This window comes from Terrapene carolina, unplaced genomic scaffold (assembly GCF_002925995.2).
Source record: "Terrapene carolina triunguis isolate 2854851 unplaced genomic scaffold, T_m_triunguis-2.0 Scaffold131, whole genome shotgun sequence".
NCBI lineage: Eukaryota > Metazoa > Chordata > Testudines > Emydidae > Terrapene > Terrapene triunguis.
This window is the reverse complement of record NW_020664482.1, coordinates 718,933-737,841: the sequence shown is the minus strand read 5'-3', so window position 1 is coordinate 737,841 and position 18,909 is coordinate 718,933. Positions and strand designations below refer to the sequence as shown.

General features: G+C 54.7%; 1 protein-coding gene across 6 annotated transcripts in view; it reads left to right on the top strand.

Moving 5' to 3' along the window:
• DLG3 (discs large MAGUK scaffold protein 3) overlaps positions 1 to 18,909 on the top strand; it is a 163,035-nt gene that overhangs the window by 96,869 nt on the left and 47,257 nt on the right. For 4 of the 6 annotated variants that reach the window (XM_024217568.2, XM_024217566.2, XM_024217572.2 and 1 more), the window contains 4 exons: positions 1,270 to 1,414; positions 1,719 to 1,878; positions 12,542 to 12,698; positions 15,688 to 15,790. In XM_024217568.2, coding sequence (XP_024073336.2) covers positions 1,270 to 1,414; positions 1,719 to 1,878; positions 12,542 to 12,698; positions 15,688 to 15,790 — 565 coding nt within the window. Of the gene's footprint in view, positions 1 to 1,269; positions 1,415 to 1,718; positions 1,879 to 12,541; positions 12,699 to 15,687; positions 15,791 to 18,802; positions 18,886 to 18,909 lie in introns of those variants that run through there. The other 2 variants (XM_024217569.2, XM_024217571.3) reach the window with 2 other exon arrangements.

Sequence of the window (18,909 nt, the reverse complement as noted above, 5' to 3'; positions counted from 1 at the left end):
AAGACCATGGTTCTTAGTGTCCAGCTGAGTTCTGAATGGAAGTTCCCAGCCTCGTCTCTAGAAGGTGTTGTGCAGGTTTCCTGTGAGGACGAGGACTGGGAGATCGATACCGAGTGATCCCTTTGAGAAAAGTGTTCACCCACAGGTTACGGGGTGTTTTTGTCTTATTTTTCTTTGTGAGTTCATTTGAGAGCGTAGTGATTGTCGGGTTTCACCCACATAGTTGTCATTGGGGCATTGAGAGCAGTGGATGAGGTACACCACACGTTGCGATAGGCTTGTGTAGGACCCATGGATTCTGAAAGGTGCATTGTGGGGGGTGTTGATCATTGTATCAGCAGAGATGTGTCTGCAGGTTTTGCATCTGTTGTTCTGGCAGGGTCTGGTGCCACTTTGAGTTGGCGTCTCCTGGTCTGTGTGGAGCTTGCTTCTGATGATGAGCCAGGTGAGGCTGGAGGTTGTTTGAAGGCCAGAAAAGGGGATTCAGGAAAGACTTCTTTAAGGCTGTGGTCCCCATCAAGTCTGAGTTGTAATTATTTGATGATACCCCAAAGAAAGGCTTAGGCAGTCTTAAGACAAAAACACCCCGTCACCTGTGGGTGAACACTTTTCTCAAAGGGATCACTCGGTATCGATCTCCCAGTCCTCATCCTCACGGGAAACCTGCACAACACCTTCTAGAGACGAGGCTGGGAACTTCCATTCAGAATTCGGCTGGACGCTAAAAACCATGGTCTTAACAGAGACACTGGTGTTATGGCTCATTCAACCATTTTAACACACCCCTCTGCCCGCTAACCCTTAATTGGCCAACAGCATTTGTGAACGTCTTATGCTTAACAATCTGTCCCACCTTGTGGTTAGCTTGGACATGCTGGTTGCCTTCTCCAGACCTGAGGAAGAGCTCTGTGAAGCTCGAAAGCTTGTCCCTTTCTCCAACAGAAGTTAGTCCCATAAGAGATACCTGGGACCAACGCGGCTGCAAATGGCAGTGTTTGAAAGGCCCAGTGAATGGCTGTACTTGCTGCTTGCTGCCTGGGAATCAGACTCTAGCTGTCTCTGCAGCTGAGATGCAACCCAGCACGTGCTATTGAGACGCCACTTGGAGACACGTCGTATCCCACTTCACCAGGGATGTATCAATGAAACAAAACTGGGATCATTTGAACCCAGTCCTTTCTCTCCTCCCCGGCCCCTCCTCTGCCTCTCATGCCTTTCCGTTTGTTTCCTCCGTCTCCCTCACCGCCCCTGGCCCGTTCTCTCTCGCAGGTGAATAACACGAACCTGCAGGACGTGCGGCATGAGGAGGCGGTGGCCTCTCTGAAGAACACCTCCGACATGGTGTACCTGAAAGTGGCCAAGCCTGGCAACGTCCACCTCAACGACATGTACGCGCCCCCCGACTATGCCAGCAGTACGTACACCAGCCTGCCAGCCTCAGCCCGGCTCCCAGGGGAGCACAGCTGTGCCACAGCGCCAGCGGCGGGAGGGGAAGGCCACAAGAACCCTCGGGGAAGGATGTAGGGGTTGAACAGCAGGGCCAAAGGGAGAAGGGCATGTGAGAGTGTGAAAGGGGATGGGAGGGTCTTGGGGCGTGGGGAGCCCCACAGAGTGTGGGGCACTGTAGGGAAATGTGCGTTCTCTTGCTCCCTAGTTGTATACCAGAGCAGCCGGGCCCAGGACTTCTGCTCCTGATTTTGTCTTTTCCTTCTCTGCAGCCTTCTCAGCCTTGGCCGATAACCACATAAGCCATAACACCAGTCTGGGTTACCTCGGCAGTGTTGAGAACAAACCCACTTACCCAGCCCCCCCACAGGCGACCCCATCTAGGTACTCGCCCATCCCTCGACATATGATTGGAGAGGAAGACTTCACCAGGTGAGCAAGGGCCTGAGGGTAGAGACAGCTCCGGGAGCTCTCCCCCTCCCTCCCTCTCTTCTTTTCCAAGGGATCTGTGGGTGGAGTGACAATATTTATTGACCCAGTGAATCCGTCCCCAGGCCTAGGGCCACAGGTGCTGAGCTTCCTTGCAGCAGGTGCCAGCACAAAACCCCTATTTGTCAGTGGGTTTAGCATTCTTTAAAAGTCCCTGGGGCAGATTCTGCTCCCTCAGGCCTGTGGAAATCCGGAGGGATAAGCGCCAAGCTAGAGAGATCGCTTCAGTGGCTCTGACCCCATTCCCCATGTCCCTCCCATTCCCCTTTGCCCCCTCTGTTCCTCTTTGAACTCTTTTGAGACTTAAGTGCTCCTACGTTTCTGATTCTTTGGTTTTCATTTCCTTTGCTCATTAAAATCCTGTAAATGCAAATCACATTTATGGTAAATCCCACACGGGCAATTCAGGCCGTTCCCCCGCTCAGAGCCCAGGGACGCTCCCCACCAGTGCACTGAAACCTGGAGATGATGCTGAGGTCCTTCGGGATGATAGTGGTGTAAAAATGTTGGCAGCCCAAGTACATCTCTTCATCCTGGGCCACGCATGCGTCTCTGCTTTGAGAGTCCTGGGTCTTCAGAGGGCTCCGCTGCCATCTGTTCATTTCAAACTGTTCATGCACCAGGGATTCTGCCAGTGCTGTAAGCTCTCCTGCTTCCTGCCTGTCACTGGGAGGTTCCTCGCTCTCATTAACATCCCACACAGAGCAATTCAACTGGGTTCCAAGTGGTGCCAGCGCTTGCCTCTCTCTCAGTGGAGCAAGGAGCAGAAATGGGTCTTGGGTGAGTTTGAAGTAGGAGGCAAAGCTCTTTGAGGCAGAGAAAGACAAAGGGCTTTAGTCACTGTTACTGTGATTTGCTCTCTGTCTTCAGCATACAGCTGGGGTTGGTTCAGGGTTAGAACTGACTTTAGTGTTTGGTAACAGCAGGGCTACAATTGGCTTTAGATTCGGGGTGACGGCAGGGTTAGGACCGGCTCGGGGTGAGGGTCGGGGTGATGGTGGGGTTAGGACCGGCTCGGGGTGGGGGTTGGGGTGAGGGCAGGGTTAGGACCGGCTCGGGGCGAGGGTGGGGTGACGGCAGGGTTAGGACCGGCTCGGGGTGGGGATGGGGGTGATGGCGGGGTTAGGACCAACTCGGGGTGGGGTGAGGGCAGGGTTAGGAGCGGCTTGGGGTGGGGGTCGGGGCGAGGGCGGGATTAGGACAGGCTCGGGGTGGGGGTTGGGGCGACGGCGGGGTTAGGAGCGGCTCGGGATGAGGATGGGGCGACGGCGGGCTTAGGAGCGGCTCGGGGTGGGGGTCGGGGCGAGGGCAGGGTTAGGACCGGCTCGGGGTGGGGGCGACGGCGGGGTTAGGAGTGGCTCGGGGTTGGGGCGACGGCGGGGTTAGGACCGGCTCGGGGTGGGGGTCGGGGTGACGGCGGGGTTAGGACCGGCTCGGGGTAGGGGTTGCCCAGGCTTGGAGCACGTTATTGGGTCCCAAATATAAATAATAAAGGACTGTAAATTGTCCTCACGTGTCCGCTTTGTCTCACAACCTGACGCTGTTGCACTGTGGCAGCGGCATCACATGATGACGTGCTGGTCTCACAGCATCAGTGGATGGAGCGCTCCGTGTGGTGTGAAAGGCGATGCAAGGGCACACTGGGGTTGGACTGATGTGCAAGGTGAGGGTTGTGTTTCCTTGGCAATGGGAGATGCGCACACGCGGTGTGGATACAGATTAGCTGTTTCAGCAGGGAATGGCGGAGCTCCTATGCGTAGTATCAGCGATTTCCATTGCATTCGCTCCTGAGACCCCCCAGCGCTTGGGGCCCCCTTTGCAGCCCTGTGCTGTTGCTGGGCCCCGTCACTCGGGTCCTGGTGGCTGGGCTCTGTCCCTGCTTTAATTTCTCTCCCTGAACAGGAGCTCCTGCATGTCCAGGGCAGTGTGGAGTTCAAATGAAGTCAAGCAGTTAAGTGCCTCCACCTTGCCCTGAACATGCACGTGTGTCCCCGTACCCAAGGTCTGCAGCATCCCGGCTCCAGCTCCCCTGGGAGCCGTAACACTGGGGGCTATGACTGGAGGCTGTAGTGTATCATTCATGTTGGGCCCATTACTGACGGGCCTTTCTGTGTCAGACGCGCATTCATGGGGACAGACGTGGGTAAAACAGCCCCTCCCCTCCCCTCCCTCTAGACCCTTAAGCATAGACTAGGCGTAAAGAAGCAATGACTGGGCTGTTGTTTGTGGTGCAGTGCCAGGAACTGCCCACTAGAGGATGCTGCTGCACGCTGCAAAAGACACTGCCCGGGGCCATCAAGGCACAGACCCAGGGAGGCTGGCAGGAGCTGGTGCCGGCTGCTGCTGGATTCTCCAGGCTTTGATTTGTTGTGTGGTGGGCTCTGCCTAAGCGCGCGGCCTTCCTCGGCTACGCCAGCTTCACTCTGCATCTCAGTGAGGTGCCTCCAGCCCTTGCGTTCTCCGCAGCCAGCCCTGCGCTCACTGCCCATGGCAGACAGTGCCCATGTCGTGCCTCTGCTCTGCCTCACTGTGCAAGCGGCTTCCCTCCCGCCCACCCCTCGCCCACTCGGCCGGGAAGGACGATAGCAGTAATGGAAACCTATGAACTCGTTAGGCCGGGGGGCGGGGGAATTGTTCGCTGGAGAAGTTCTATCTGGGTAGACACCAAATAGCAACTCATCCTCATGTACCATGTGCAGCAAAACCACCTTGACGCACTCAGGGCCCTGAGCAGGAGCCAGCACAGTCTCCACGTGCGTTTTACTGCTGCGTGACCAGCAGTCACCTCTAGCCCGGAGGGCAGCTAGGGGTCTTTCTTTCTGATGTCACAAGAGCTCTGGTAGCCGGCTGGTCCGCTGAGTCAGCACTGAGCCCTATCCCTGCCTGGGGCGGCACTGCGGGGAGTGGTGTTGATTCAGGAAGAGCCATTGTTCCTACAGTTAGCATGGACCCCAGTGCCCACCATGCTGCTAGAGGGTGCTGTACTGCTGAAGGTAGTTGGGGGGTTTTGGTGGGTTTTTGGCGGGTGGGGTGGGGTAAGGCATAAAATCAAAGTCCTGGCCTTTCTGTAGTCATTAAAGACCCCACTGCATTTTGTTTGATACGAGGGTTGGGGCGTTAATGCTGCAATGTGCTACTCACTAACTGCATCCTACTCCCATATGAGCGTAAGAGAAGCGAAGGGTGTGAATCATCACTGAGATCTGTTGGGTGGGATAAGAGACTTAGTTCTTTGGGCTTTATCCTGTTCTTCCTATCTATCTCTCCAGGTTCTTATAGTGTGCCCTTTGATGGGATCTTGTTGTTCTGTCTTTCTCTGAATCATCTGGGGCTGGTCACTGTTGGAGACAGGATACTGGACTGATTGGAGCACTGGGCTGATGCAGAATGCCTGTGCCTGTTCTCTTGTGTTTTCCTTCTGTTTCGCATTGGAGACAACAAAAGGAGAGCTGTACGAAGCCCAGGAGATCACCTTTGTATAGGCACAGCTTTCAGACCCAGCGTTGCGCTCTTTCTGTTCTCTTTGCAAAGCCAGAGAGCCAAGGACTTTTCACTGTGGACAGAACTCACTGGTTGGGCTCAGTGGTGGATCAAACCTCCAGGCCATCAGTGCTGCCCTGCTATAGCAGTGGCCGTTGTGATTCCAGGAGGTCAAGCTGTGGGTAGATGTGAGAGCGCTGGGGACCCCAAAGGAGTAGTGTGGAGAGGCCTTGCCAAGGCTCAAGGAAGCAGAGCAGGTCTCTGATATAACTGTAAGGCCCTGGATGGTTTTCCTCGCTGATGTTGGTGAACAAGAAACAAGATCAGACTGTAGTGACATTGCAGCTTTCTTCAACAACAGCAGCAGCTGTAGCACAGACTCCTTAGCAAACCTGCCTCAGATAACCGGATAAACTCCAGTCCCCCATGCTGCCCGCCACGTGACGTTTCCATAGGACTTGGCTGAGATCACTCTGTGGCCGTGCCTTTGTGGGGACGAAGCGTTTACATTAGGCAGCTGCCATCCATTACTCCAAGCAGACACTTCAGATGTGGCTTCCAAAGCCAAGAGGGAAAGGGAGCAACTGAGAGGAAATGCACCCAGACCCGCATCCACGGAGTGGCTCAAACACCGCTAGGGAAGCAGGGTTAAAGGTGCTGCCCTGATCTGGCCAGTCAGTGGGGATGGGGCCACACCATGTCAGAACTCTGCTAGCCTCATCTAGTTGAGTCCTGTCTAGTCTGAGGTGTGATTAAACACTGGCTGCCCAGACCATGTTAGAAACCTTTTTGGGTGGACCTGCTAAACCAGATTAAAACCTGGTTCCTTTCCTTGAGTCCTAGCCTGATATAGACAGTCCAGAGACAGAGGACACATGAGTCCAGCCATGCAGGGCTAGCACAAGGCAGGGTATTTGGGGCCAATCCTGATTTGAACAAAAGGGGCCATGATTTTGGTGCTGTCTCATTCCAGCCCCACGTGGGTGAGTCACTCCGTGCAGAAGAGGCCATGGCTGTGCCAAGAGCTGAGACGCTAACAACCAAGTGTTGCTAACAACCCAGAAGTTGTGCAGTAGCAAGAGACACTCCATGGTCTGCAGCCTCCCCAGTCCCCTGAGCCCAGGGCAAGTGGGGCCGGACTTGGAATTTCACATCATCGGCCTGCCATAGGCTCACCATCCAACCACCTTGTGGCATGCCCGGCATTCCAGCAGCTCTTCCTCAGGATTTCAGTGGCCTGGCATGGTGAAGACTTGGCCTCTGGCCAGGCCCCAGGATAGTTCCACCCCTTCTGGGGTATCAATGTCCCAAACAAATAATGTCCAACAAAATAAGAGTAATCAACAGAACATCTTCCGGTACATCTGGACTCCTCTTCTGTCTCCCTCTTTTTCCAGAGGAGCAGCTCCCAGGGCTTCTCCCTGGAGTCCCTTGGCAAACCCCCAACACCAGACAAAACACGTACTCAGCAACGTCTACCTGTGTCAGGCTGGAGCCTTTAGCCCATCTTAGGCTCGCCTGTTCCCCGCTCTTCTGCAGAACATCAGCCCACAGGGCGACCCCCTGGAGCTCTGCTCCTTTGTCAAGTTTCAGCACAGGTGTTCTCTCCAGCCCTGCGGCTTTGCCATGGTTCCCTCTCTGCTTGACTCCTGCCAGAGCAGGGACTCCAGCCCACTTCTGCCCTGGGTCTCCTCCACACTGCTCTGAACACCTTCCTCTGGACTGCGCCCTAGTCTGACACATCTCCAGCTGGAACACGCTGGGCTAATAGAGCTCTCTATTAACCCCTTCTTACCACGATGGGGTTTATACTCCCCCTCACACTGCCCCCTCCCCTCAACCTCCTCTCCGTAGTCATACCCTTCCTGCCACAAAGCCATTCAGCCACACTGGGTGAGGCCTAGGCCTGCCTCTCTCTGAATGGGGCAGTCTGGGCCTGGGCTAGCCTGTCCACCTCCTGGGGCAGGGACTGTTTCTACGTCTGCCCCCCTCTGGAGGGTTACTCGTCTCCATAGCGACCCTGTCTGTTAGTCAGGGTGTGGAAGCACTGTGGGGGGAGAGGCCTCACCTCAGGAGAGGTCAGCCTCCCTTCAGGAGTATGATGCAGCCTGCGGGAAGGAGGAGAGAGCATCTGAGCTCCTAACACCCCAATTCAAAGCCATTAACACAGGCTGTTTGCAGTGAGCGCTGGTGCTTTTGCCTGGTTTCCAGCCCTGCAGCCTCACCCAGTGGGGAAGTGTGGCAGGGGGCCATTCCCGGCCCACAGGGAAGGCTAGGGAGGACACTGACTGAACTGAATGGACAGCTGAACAAATGCTGGCTGGGGCATGGCCAGAAAAACAAAGGTCTGCCCAGCACTCAGGGAGCTCTTGGTCTCAAGCTGCCGTGTGAGACACTGCCAGGGACAAGGCCTCTGCACGGGCACTTCAGTCCCTTGTTACCAGACAAACCCAGTGTTCAGAGTGGAAGCTAGAGAGAGAGAAATCAGCCAAAGCCTCAGGACCTGGGTGTCTGGGTGTCTTAACTCTGTGCCTGCAGGATTTACTCAGGGGCGGCCCTTGTTCATGATAACCTGCTTACCACTGGCACAGCACTTTCCATGTTCTCTGCCCAACTTCCCATCCCCACCGTCAGCTGGCTCCACCGCCGCCCCCACTCCACTCGCCAGCCATGCATCCGGCCGCTCCGCTGCCCTGTACCGACAAGCTCCGCCACATTCCACTCTCTGAATTTCCAGCGCAAACTTAGCCTGGCGAGAGCAGCACCCCCATCTTCCTCCAGAGCCCCACCATCTGCCCCCAACTCCCCAGATTAGGCCAGGAGAGCGGGAGGGGGGGACTGAGGTGGATTGTTTAGGGTGGGGATTGGGGAGAGAGGCGTGTTGGGGTGGCAATTTAGACTAAGGGGGTTCTGGGCTCACCACATGAGGGTAATGTTCTCTTTTGACAGACGTTCAGAGGGTCTGAATACGATCACTTTAATCTGATGGGTTCTTTTAATGCAGGGTTCTTGCACTGGTGATGGGGTGTGAGGGCTCCCTCACTGAGGGAGCACTGAGCTCTTGTGCACACAGCTATGTGCTAGGGCAGCAGATAGAATGGTGGTGTCTGCTCTCCCGATCTGCCTGGACAGGCAGCAGCCAGTCCTCCTGTCAGTGTCGGCTGACCGTGTGAGCACTGCTCTAGGTGAACAGTCAGAGGCTGTTGGTACAGCAGATGGTTGACATGAAACATGTGTTTTTGCCTGTATCAGTGAGCAGTGTACTGGCCCTTTGCACTCTGGTACTGCATGCTGATTTGGCCCCAACTGCATAGGGTTTGATTGGCATTTTGATGCCATTGCACGTCTGTATTCTAGGGGAAGGTGCTACTGAGGGGCCTAGTGTCAGTGCTGGTGGGAGAGGTTAACACGGGCCAGGATCTGTTATTGGACAATATTCCAAGTATACAAAGTAAACTTGCCAGCTTAGCCTTTGTTCCGTACCTTGGCTTGGATGATACTGGCTTTGCCTGCGAGGGCAAGAATGGGTTAAGTCCGTAAGGTCTAAGCAGAGTGAAGTAAGTGCTGAAGTCTGTGTCCTCTCAATAGCTGAGTGCGGGTGAAGAAGACGCGTGTCCTGCAGCAGCCCCAGGAGAGAGAAGGCAGAGATAAACAGAGCAGGGGGTTGAGAGCTGAGAGCATTCAGAACATTCCTGTTCCTCGCATGCTCAGTTGGGGAGCAAGAACCAGGCAGGGAAACCACAGGCAGAGCGCGCAGCACACCAATGTTCACTGTTAACGTCTCGTCATCCATGTCCTATGGGGGACCCCCATCTCTCTCTCCCTCCCGGCAGCAGCCAGGCCACAGGAAGAAATGGGACCAAAGGTACTGTTCTGTAATACCACTTAGTCTGAGCTGATGCAGGGAAGGGGAGTGGGACCATTGTCCAGGCAGCGAGGAGCGTCTGGGAGAGGTTTCCGGGCACAGGGTGCGGTGCCTGGCTGGGGTGATACCGGAACTGACCGAAAAGTCCTAGCTGTTCTATACCTGGCATTTCTGCTTGTGCCAAGCCTTGGTATAACCTAGGAGTTAACTATGCTTGTCCTGGAAGGCAGACAGGAGTGTGTGCAGCCCCGGTTAACATCAGCTGGATGTAACGCAGACACAGAACTGAAGTTAGGGGGTTGTGTTGGGGGAACGCTAGCCCTCAGTGTCTGTGGTTTTGAGCAGTGGTGGGCGGAGGTTTGTACTGAAGTTTACTCCACTGAAACAACGCCTCCCTGCAGTGGGACAGGGGGTCTGTCTGTCAGCAAGACTGCAGGGCACTGGGACTTACAGACTCCAGCTTCTGTAAGCAGAAGACTAAACACTCCAGGTTGGACACAGTGGTTTAGATGCCGCAGCCAAACAAACTGCTCTCCCCGCTGTCTGAGAATTCCCAGGGTCACAGAGAACCAGGCCAGCTGCGAGCCCCTGGGCGCCAGCCTGGGCCCCTTCCCTGCAGCATCCTCTCTCTGCAGAAATGCCACAGTGCTTTAAGGGCTGCTGCCCTTGAGCCACAGAGATGGCAGTTTTCGGGGCAGAAGGGGGCAGCCTATGAAGTGAGGTCCAGAGGTCCCATCCAGTCCATCTCCTAGGGGCCAGGGCAGGGTTGTTCTCTATTGAAGATTTACTAGCATAGTGTCATGAGCGGTGGGACCCCCACCCCTTCCCCTGGAGACAGTTCCATAGCTGGCTCTTGTTCCCCGTCAGGGCTTGGCTTGAGACTCTGCCTTCCTTTTTGCTTAATTCCATCACATTCCTCCTAGTGCCAGCCCCCCCACCCCAGTCCCTGTCCCGCCCGCACCATGGGGCCTATGCGGGCCTGGGGCGAGAGGCTCCAGCCCAGGCCTAAGCCCTCCTTAGACATCCTACTCTTCCTTCTTTCTTTCCTTCTCTTGCTCTCCCTCTCGTCTTACCAGCTACTTCCCGTAACTGTCTCCAAGTGACATTCACCCCAGTATGGGGAGGCGGTGGATGAGGGACCCTGGCTCTGGGCTCCCTCCCGGTGTCCCTCGCTGTAAATCCTGCTGCCAGGATGTGTGTGTCAGTGAAGGGGGAGAAATCTCCCTCACACCTCATGATAGTGGAGCCTGTGTCTGTCCCGTGGGGCTCATGGAAAAGGCTCCCCTGCAGCCTGGCAGCATATTGCCCAGGCTGTAGCTTTTCTGGAGCTCCATTGTTGTGCCCAGAGTCGAAGTCCTTCCCTGTCCCAGCTCTTTTCCTCTGTGCGCAGAGGGGCCTGTTCAGTCCCCTGAATCAGAATCTGAACCCTTCCTGCACAACCAAACTTGACTTAGGGCATGAACAGGGTTCCCCTCTCCCTGTCTGGCCTGGGCTGCTCTTTGCATGGCCTCAGGGTGGTTAAATCCCTGTTTTACTTCTCTGAGTAGTGTCCTGCACAGGGATTACTGCCACTTTAACCTGTTCCTCCACAGCAGATGCTCTGGCTTCATTCTTAGCACATGTCCTGGACTGGGTATTTCCATCATCTTCCTGGGTAACTTTAGAGATAAAGTGTTGTTAAACTCTCTGATGGATCTCAGCGTTTTGATATAAATTTGTTCCACTTAATGCTTAGTATTTTCCTGAGGCATTTGCTTCTAAGGCACTTAAATGTCTGTCTCCCTGTACCTTTGGTGAATTTCCAGCTATCACATCCGTATGTTAAGACAGAAATAACATTTGGGCTCAAGATTTGTAATTTGTATAGATTAGATTTTCAATGACCAAATCTTGTTTAAGCTAGTAAATCAGCATTTCTCAAACTGGGGGTCTTGACCCAAAAGGGGGTCACAAGCCTTTTGTAGGGGGGTCACGGTATTGCCACCCTTACTTCTGTGCTGCCTTCAGAGCTGGGCGGCCAGAGAGTGGCGGCTGTTGGCCGGGCGACCAGCTTTGAAGGCAGCACTGTCGCCAGCAGCAGCGCAGAAGTAATGGTGGCATGGTATGGAGGGAGGGGGTCATCAGAGCCGGAAATATTTTCAAAGGGGGTCCCAGCAGAAAGAGTTTGAGAATCCTTGTGGTAAATGCAGCTGCTGCCTTGCCAATTTGTGACATTATTGCTTTCTGGACATTCCCATTAGCTTGCATGTTAATGCCAAGGTACATGAATTGACTCACTTCTTTCTTCCTTTGCCTTCCAAAGAAATGCTTGAGTTGGTAATTGCTGGGGTTCTTGTTCGATTTGTTTTTTTCATAATTAACTATTAATCCCGTCTGTTTTGTGATGCTGGACAGTCTAGTTAAACTATCCCTTAGAAGGACTATGTCATCAACAAAACCTAGATCTTCTAGTGTATTGCTGCTGAGCCATGCATTACCTGTGTTGGATTTGTCCTTAAGGAAGTCAATGGCCAAGCCAAACAGGAGAGATGACAGAACACATCCATGCTTGACACCAGTGTCTGTGTTAAACCATTGACGCACATCTGCATTTATTTCACCTGGGCGACCTGCACCTTGATATAAAGCCTTGAGAAAGTTAATGATTTGTGTTAGCATTCAGTAGCACTTCAGGATGTTCCAGAGGGACTCGCGATGGAAAGGATTTTGTAAAGCCCATTCTGTTGACGAGGAGTGGGTTTTGCCAGTCAGTGCCCTTTGGTTATTCTCAGGGTGAAAGTCTGGCTGGCATAAAACTGCCGCCCAGCTCACTGCGTGTTGCCCAGGCTGCAGCTTTTCTGGAGCCCCATTGTAGTCCCAAGAGTCAGTTCTTCCCTTCCCTTCCCCAGCTCCTTTCCTCTGTGTACAGAGGCCTGTTCAGCCGGCTGCTGAGCTCCAAACGCCTCCAGCCCTTGGCCCAGATCCTGTGACTGACGGGAGCCCTAGGCTCCAGCCTGTTGGATGGTGCAACTCCCAGCACCTGCTCTGTGATTTGCCAGTCTCCTCATTGCTGGCTGATGAGTCGCAAGAGGCTGAGCTTGGGTGTAGGGGAGACTTCAGCCCTGCCGGATTCCAGGTGCATCAGGAAGCTCTCGCCCTGCTGTGCTCAGTGGCTTTCCTTCTTTCTGCACAGCTGGAAGCACCAGATCCCAGGGCACTGCAGTTGACATTGTTGGCAGTTGTGCCCTCCTTTCTCTAAATGTCTGATGTCTGTTCACATAGAGAGCCCCGGAAAATCATCCTGCACAAAGGCTCCACTGGACTGGGCTTCAACATCGTCGGGGGAGAGGATGGAGAGGGGATCTTCGTCTCCTTCATCTTGGCTGGCGGCCCTGCCGACCTCAGTGGGGAGCTGCGGAGAGGAGACCGCATCTTGTCGGTGAGTCCTGTCACTGCTGCCGAGAGAGGCCTTGACCAGCTGCAGGGCTCGTGTGCCGGGAGCTGCTCTCGCTGTTATAGCTGCGTTATGTCTAGCAGTCTGCCTCTTCGACCTGCCTGTCTCCCCTACCTCGGGCATTTACAGAGCGCCTGTCCCTGGCCTCTAGTAGTTCATTTGATCTCCTTGTGTTTTGCATCCCTAGTTATAATTCTCAGCAGTGCAGACACAAATCTATCTGATTCTGACCCCTTCCACAGCAAAATGAGGCTGCCCAGGCAAAGCTGGGAGAGCGAGGCCTGGATACCAGGCCCCATGATTGAGCCCCAGCGGCTGAGTCTGGACAGCAATGTATGCAGTCCTGCTGGAGTTCTCAGTCACAGACACGTGTGTTTTCATTCCTCAGCTCTCAGTGTGCATGGGGAACTTTGCAGTATGAAAACTGGGCAGTTTGGCCAACAAAACCCAGATTCCCTCCCTCAAAGAGTGAGGAGCCCCAAGGTGCAGATGGGGGCAGTAGCACTGTGTGCTCAGGGTAGCTGTGTGGATGCTGCCTAGAAACCATCCTTTCAGCCACACACCAGAGAGATTCTTTAGGGGGGTTCTGAGCTTGGCCTGGCCTGGCAGGTACATTCCATCTCTCAGTTTGGCCCCTGCCACTGGGATGAGTGTATTGAGTGTATTGATTCCATGCAGATGAGGCCAAAGCAGATCTGGAGGGCTGGATTTTCCTCCTTTCCCTGGGGTTTTGAAGATCCCCACCAATTTATGCCCTTACCTCACAGGGACCGACCCACAGATGTGACTCCCCAAACTGAGCAGCAGCGAACGCTGTAGAGCAAGGTTCAAATTCCCCATCCTCAGCCTGACCCTGCTGTTCCTAGCACCACTGTCCAAGCTTTTGCCAGCCCAGGGAGGGAGAGGCTGAGGCTAGGAATTACAGCTGAGCCCTGGGGCAGAAACGCAGATTGCCACAATGCTTGGGAGGGGAATGATTCTCTCCGGGTGTGTCTCCACAGCAAGCGAAGATGTGATTGTAGAGCAGGGAGGCATACCCACGCGCGCTTCCATCTAGCTAGTGCAGGTGCGGTGACATGGGCCAGCAACCGGAGTCTAAGCCCCTGGGAACCTAGGTGTGTATTCAGCTCACCCATGGGACCATGTCTACGCTTCTAGAGACCTCGGTTCGAACACAGAGCGGGTCTCAAGGGAGTTTGGAATGAAATCTCCAAGATGCCTTTGTTCCCATCATAAAACAACAGTACTTGGCATAACTGGCCTGGGCTGAAATCGCAGGTCGGGACTGTGGAGGCGTGGCTAGAAGTCCAGGATGGGACTAGCTGGAGGTGCCTTGGCGAACCAGTGAGTAGGAAGCTTGCACAGCCCTTGCCTCCACTAGCCCTAGCTGCTGGAGTTCTGCGTTGCTAGGGAAGACATCAGTCCCCTGAAACCCAGGCATGCCAGATTCCGAGGCATTTACTCTGATGGGGTTCAGCTGGGAGCTGGACTTTGAGCTGAAAAGATTCCCATTTGCAGCTGAGAGTTTGGCCCTGAGCGAGCTAGTGGGAGGGCACTGTCTGGAGAGGAATGCCCTGATGTCTCCTCCTGGACAGCGAATGGGATGGGGCGGGGGCTCTCAATCATCTGGGTGAAGAAGGACACTAGTGTGATCCGAGAGACTCTGTGATTGTATCTAGAGCCGTTTTGGAGAGGGGTCAGTGTGTGTGTGTGTGTTATTTGTAATGGTTTCCTGTTTGGCTGCTGAAATGGGTGTGTATCGTTCCTATCGGCTGTTGCTCTTACTCAGCCTGTAGTTTGGAGTGCTAGTCCTTGTCTACACAGGACAGTGTTTCCGGTATGTGCTAAGGTGTGAATTCAAACTGGTCTAGTTATACTGGTATACTCCACCCTCCCCATGTGGACACACTATACAGGTATAAGAGTAACTTTTTACATATAGCTTATGATGCTTGGGAAGGGGTTTAAGAAAGCCACTCTTATACTGGAGTACGTGCCCACACAGGAGGACTGTATAACTAGATCAATATAACCAGTAAATCTTTTCCCTGTAGATAAGGCCTTAGTGATGGGAAAACCCCTTTCTCTCTAATGCATGTGAATTTGTTACTGGTAGGTTGTAGATATTGGCCTGACCTCCATGGGAGAAACTGTCCCTCCCCCTCAGTCAACTGAAATGCATTTTGCATCCACACACAAAAATATTTCAGTCCGTTGCTGGGGGTGTAGCAGTCACTGCAAGTTAACCCAGAATTTGTAGAGGTGACCACCAACTGAGTTTCAATCACTGCAGTTTCAATCAATCCAGAACATCTCGCTGGCACAGACAGAGGAATGTCAACGCTGACAACTGTCACCTTTACCTTCCGAGCTGTCAGCTCCCTCACAGGTTTCTTTCAGTTCCCCAGCAGGCAGTCCAGGGGAAAATGGGTGCATTCGCAGGACGACTCCTTCCCTCAAAGAGTGAGAAGTCCTAAGGTGCAAACAGGGGCAGTAGCACTGTGTGCTCAGCACTGTGTGGATATAGAACCCCGAATGGGGGAAGTGAGCACCTTCCCCGGGCTGTATAGGGGGTGAGTGAAGCCATCTTCCCTCTGCACTATTCTCAACCAGCAAGCTACTTGTGGTAGCCAAACTGCAACTTGCAGAGAAAGAGAGAGCAGTTCAGGTGTATCGCTGGCTAGGACTGGAGTCTGGGGTCAAGATATAAATGGGGGGTTTCTAGTGGTGTTGCAGAGGGGTCAGAGAAGGAACTTGGTCACTGATCAACAGTTGGATTGCTTGCTTAGTATCTCAGGGGGACATTAGCTAAGGGGATTATTTCTGGAAAGGGGCTTCTGAGCAGAGTGTATGGAGCAGACTTGAGAGGGAGAGAAGCAGGTCTCAGCTGGTGAGCTGAGGACAGTTCAAGGCATTGTGGCTCTCAGCTGCCCTGTCAATAACTAATCGGATTCCCTCATTTGTGTTTGGTCAGGTAAATGGTGCAAATCTACGGAACGCAACTCACGAACAGGCGGCAGCAGCTCTGAAACGGGCAGGGCAGACAGTGACCATCATCGCTCAGTACAGACCTGAAGGTAGGAAATTGCTGAGAGTGCTGACGCCCGCTTTAAGGCCTGGCTGTGGGGCCCCCTCCCTTATACACTAGCCCCAGCCAATCAAATCAGGGGCCCCAGCTCCAAGGTGATCCTTAGTCTTTGGCTTTTCAATGTGGCTATGTTGCCCTGGCTAAGTCTAAAGGCTCTTCAGCTGAAATTGCTCCCCACTCGATGGATTCTGCCCAGTGTTGTGTCATTGGCCCACCTCTAGCAGGAAACATGTTCCTCCTTGCAAAGATATTCCAGCAGCCCCTCTTTTTTTGTCCACATATGGAATTGGAAGCGCTGGCAGCTACGCCTAGTGGTGACTTCTGCAGACGTTCCTGGCTCTCAAGTAGTCTGTGAAGTTTATGTTTCTCCATGTTCTAGAGGTCAGGCCTAGCCTGTGTATAGAGACCAGGACACACCGTGTCCCTGACATGCTGGTTTTCTTGCCATCACATCTGGCTGATGATATGGTTCAGCTGAGGTCACAAGGTCGTTTGGGTTTGCAGTCCCCTATCATCCTCTAGTCAGAGGTGGAGAACCAGTCTCCATCCTGAGTGCAACTGGAGAATGTCCACCACTGATGGATGAGAGTGGTGCTTTTATTGCTCCTGCCCCCCTCGGCGCCTCCACTCCTCTCGGTGCACTCCCCACTCCTGGCCCCTTTTGGCATGCCCACCGCCCCCGCCCACCTGTCCCCCACCCCTCTCAGCGCACCTACCGCCCCTGCCCCTCTTGGTGTGCCATCCACTCCCAAGTTGTCACTTTGAGGTGTCAGATCCTGGTGCAAATCCCTCACATCAAGAGCGGCCACTCCTCCAAAACTGCCTGTAAGCCCAACTCCGAATCAGGGTGGATGGCCTAGAACGATGAGCCCTCCTACCTATACTGCCCACGGGGATTCAGCAGTCATCGGGTGCCAGCTTAGATTATACTGCAGATGTTGGGCTAGCCTCTACTGAAGGTAGCCTCAGAGGACAAGGACATGCCAGTGGTCCTAGGCCAGACAAGGACACTCGCTTCATGTATCGTTCCTGATTCCCTCAGCCTTAAGATTGGTAGCAGGTTCACAGACTATTTACAGTGTGCAGGGAACTTCCAAATTTGTGGAAACGTGGGAAAGAGACTCAACTGCTTTACTATCCCTTGTTGTATCTGGCACAGTGGAGTCCTGGGGAAGTAGTCAGGTGTTTGAGTGAGATTCAGGTGTTTAATAGAGCAAGTAGATTAGCCCTTGGCAGTGTCTTCTCTCCAGGTCAACATGGCTCACTGGCCTGAAATACTGGTGTTTAATAACTTGTTACATCTGGGAGCCCTCATCCTGCCCAGGGTAATCCAGAGTCCCTGCAAATTAGCAGGACTTCATGTGTTCAGAAAATCTATTGGAGCAGCCCCCGCCAGGTGAAGCAAGGGGCCATGGAGTAGACTAGGGCTGAAATTGGAGCCAGAGGAGAAATTCTGAATCACTCTCATAGAGTCCCAGCAGGCCAGGCTGAGTATGTCTACATTGCAGCTGGGAGCGACCCATCCACCCTAGTGAGACAGACTCAGGGTATTGGGGCTGAAGCTAGTGTGCTAAAAATAGCAGCATGGACGTTGCAGTTTGGGCTCCCAATCTCATCCGACGGCTTAGGCTTGAGAGCCAAGCTGCAGGCCAAGCAGCAGCGTCCACACTGCCCTTTTTAGCACGCTGTCTAGCTAAAGCTTCACTAGTCGGAGTTTGTCTCATTCCCACCTGTAAACTCTTCTTCCAGGGGCAGCAGCCTGTTCAGTGTGGAGGGGAAGGTCCTACGCAAAACAGACATTCCTGTGTCATTTCTCATTTAATAACTTAGTTTTGCTCCAAGTCACTAGACAACTCTATATTTAACTAACACCTAAAGTGACTTTCACTAACTGTACCCACTCACCGTGGGGTTTCTTATCACCTCCCTGCAGACTGGTCATCGCCGCAGCTCCACTGTCAAGGCTGCTCACCCTGGCTTTGTAGTTTTATTCCCAAGATGGCCCTGTTCCCCAATCAGCAACAACACAGCTTTGAGTAGTTCATCCTTTGTGTAACTTTGCTGAAGTTGAATTACACTCAGGATGAATTTGGCCCAGAGACAAGGCAGCTCCTTAAAAGGAAATGGTGCATCTTGCACAGGGCCCAGGACTGCGTCTGTAATCAGCGGAAAGTCCCTTTCCTCCAGTGGAAAGATTAGCAAGTCCCCATCATGCTGGAACCAAACTTTCCTGCTTCTTCCGCCGGTTGTGTTACTGGACTCGCCGCACCCTTGCCCGCGACAAGCTTCCACTGCCGCTCCGAGGGGGAGTTTATACGTCTGAGTCACTCGCATCCCCCCTCACGTGACCACTCCCAGGCAGGGCCAGCCTGGGGGGCTGCTGCTTGCCCCCCGAAAGCCCTGCGTGGGAAAATAGCCCCGTCGCTGGGTCTGGTCCTTAGCCCCGGGGCATGAACGCCCGGCGGGCCCGGCCCCATCAGGTGTGGACAGCGCTGCCTCTTGCACCGATGTAGTGACTGCGGTGCCAGACCGGCTCCATAACCACCGTCCTCCTCCCGCCTGTGCACAGCGGCCGGGCGCTCGGTAACGCCCGCGGGCCGGCCTGTGGGGAGCCGCTCGGCGGGAGCTGGGCAGCCCCTGGGTCCCTGCGGGCTCCGGAGGGGGCCCGGCCTCGGCCCGAGGTCCCGGGGGGGCGGGGCCGGGCCTGCACGGTGGCGCTGGAACCGCCTCACCAACCGCCGCCGGCCCGGGGGGCGGGGTCGGCGCGTGGAGGATCCGCCCGGCGCGCTGCGGGGGGAGGGGAGCGACCAGGCCGGCGAGACGCCTCGCACCGCCCGCGGTATGGGCGGGGCGTCGTATGTAAAGGCCAATGTCGGTGATAGGCCGAGCGCGGGGGGCGGGGCTTGGGGGGCGGGGCGGAGGAAGTGAGCGGATGCTGATTGGAGCGAGGCTGGTCTGGGGGCGGAGCCGCCGCCGCAGCCTCCCGCCCGTGCGGCTTTGTGTGCGGGGCCGGGACTCGCGAGCCGGGCTGCTCCGGCGCGCGCTGCCATGGGGCGAGGGGCCGCCTGGGATCCGGTCTGCTAGGTGAGCTGGGGCCGGCCGGGCCCC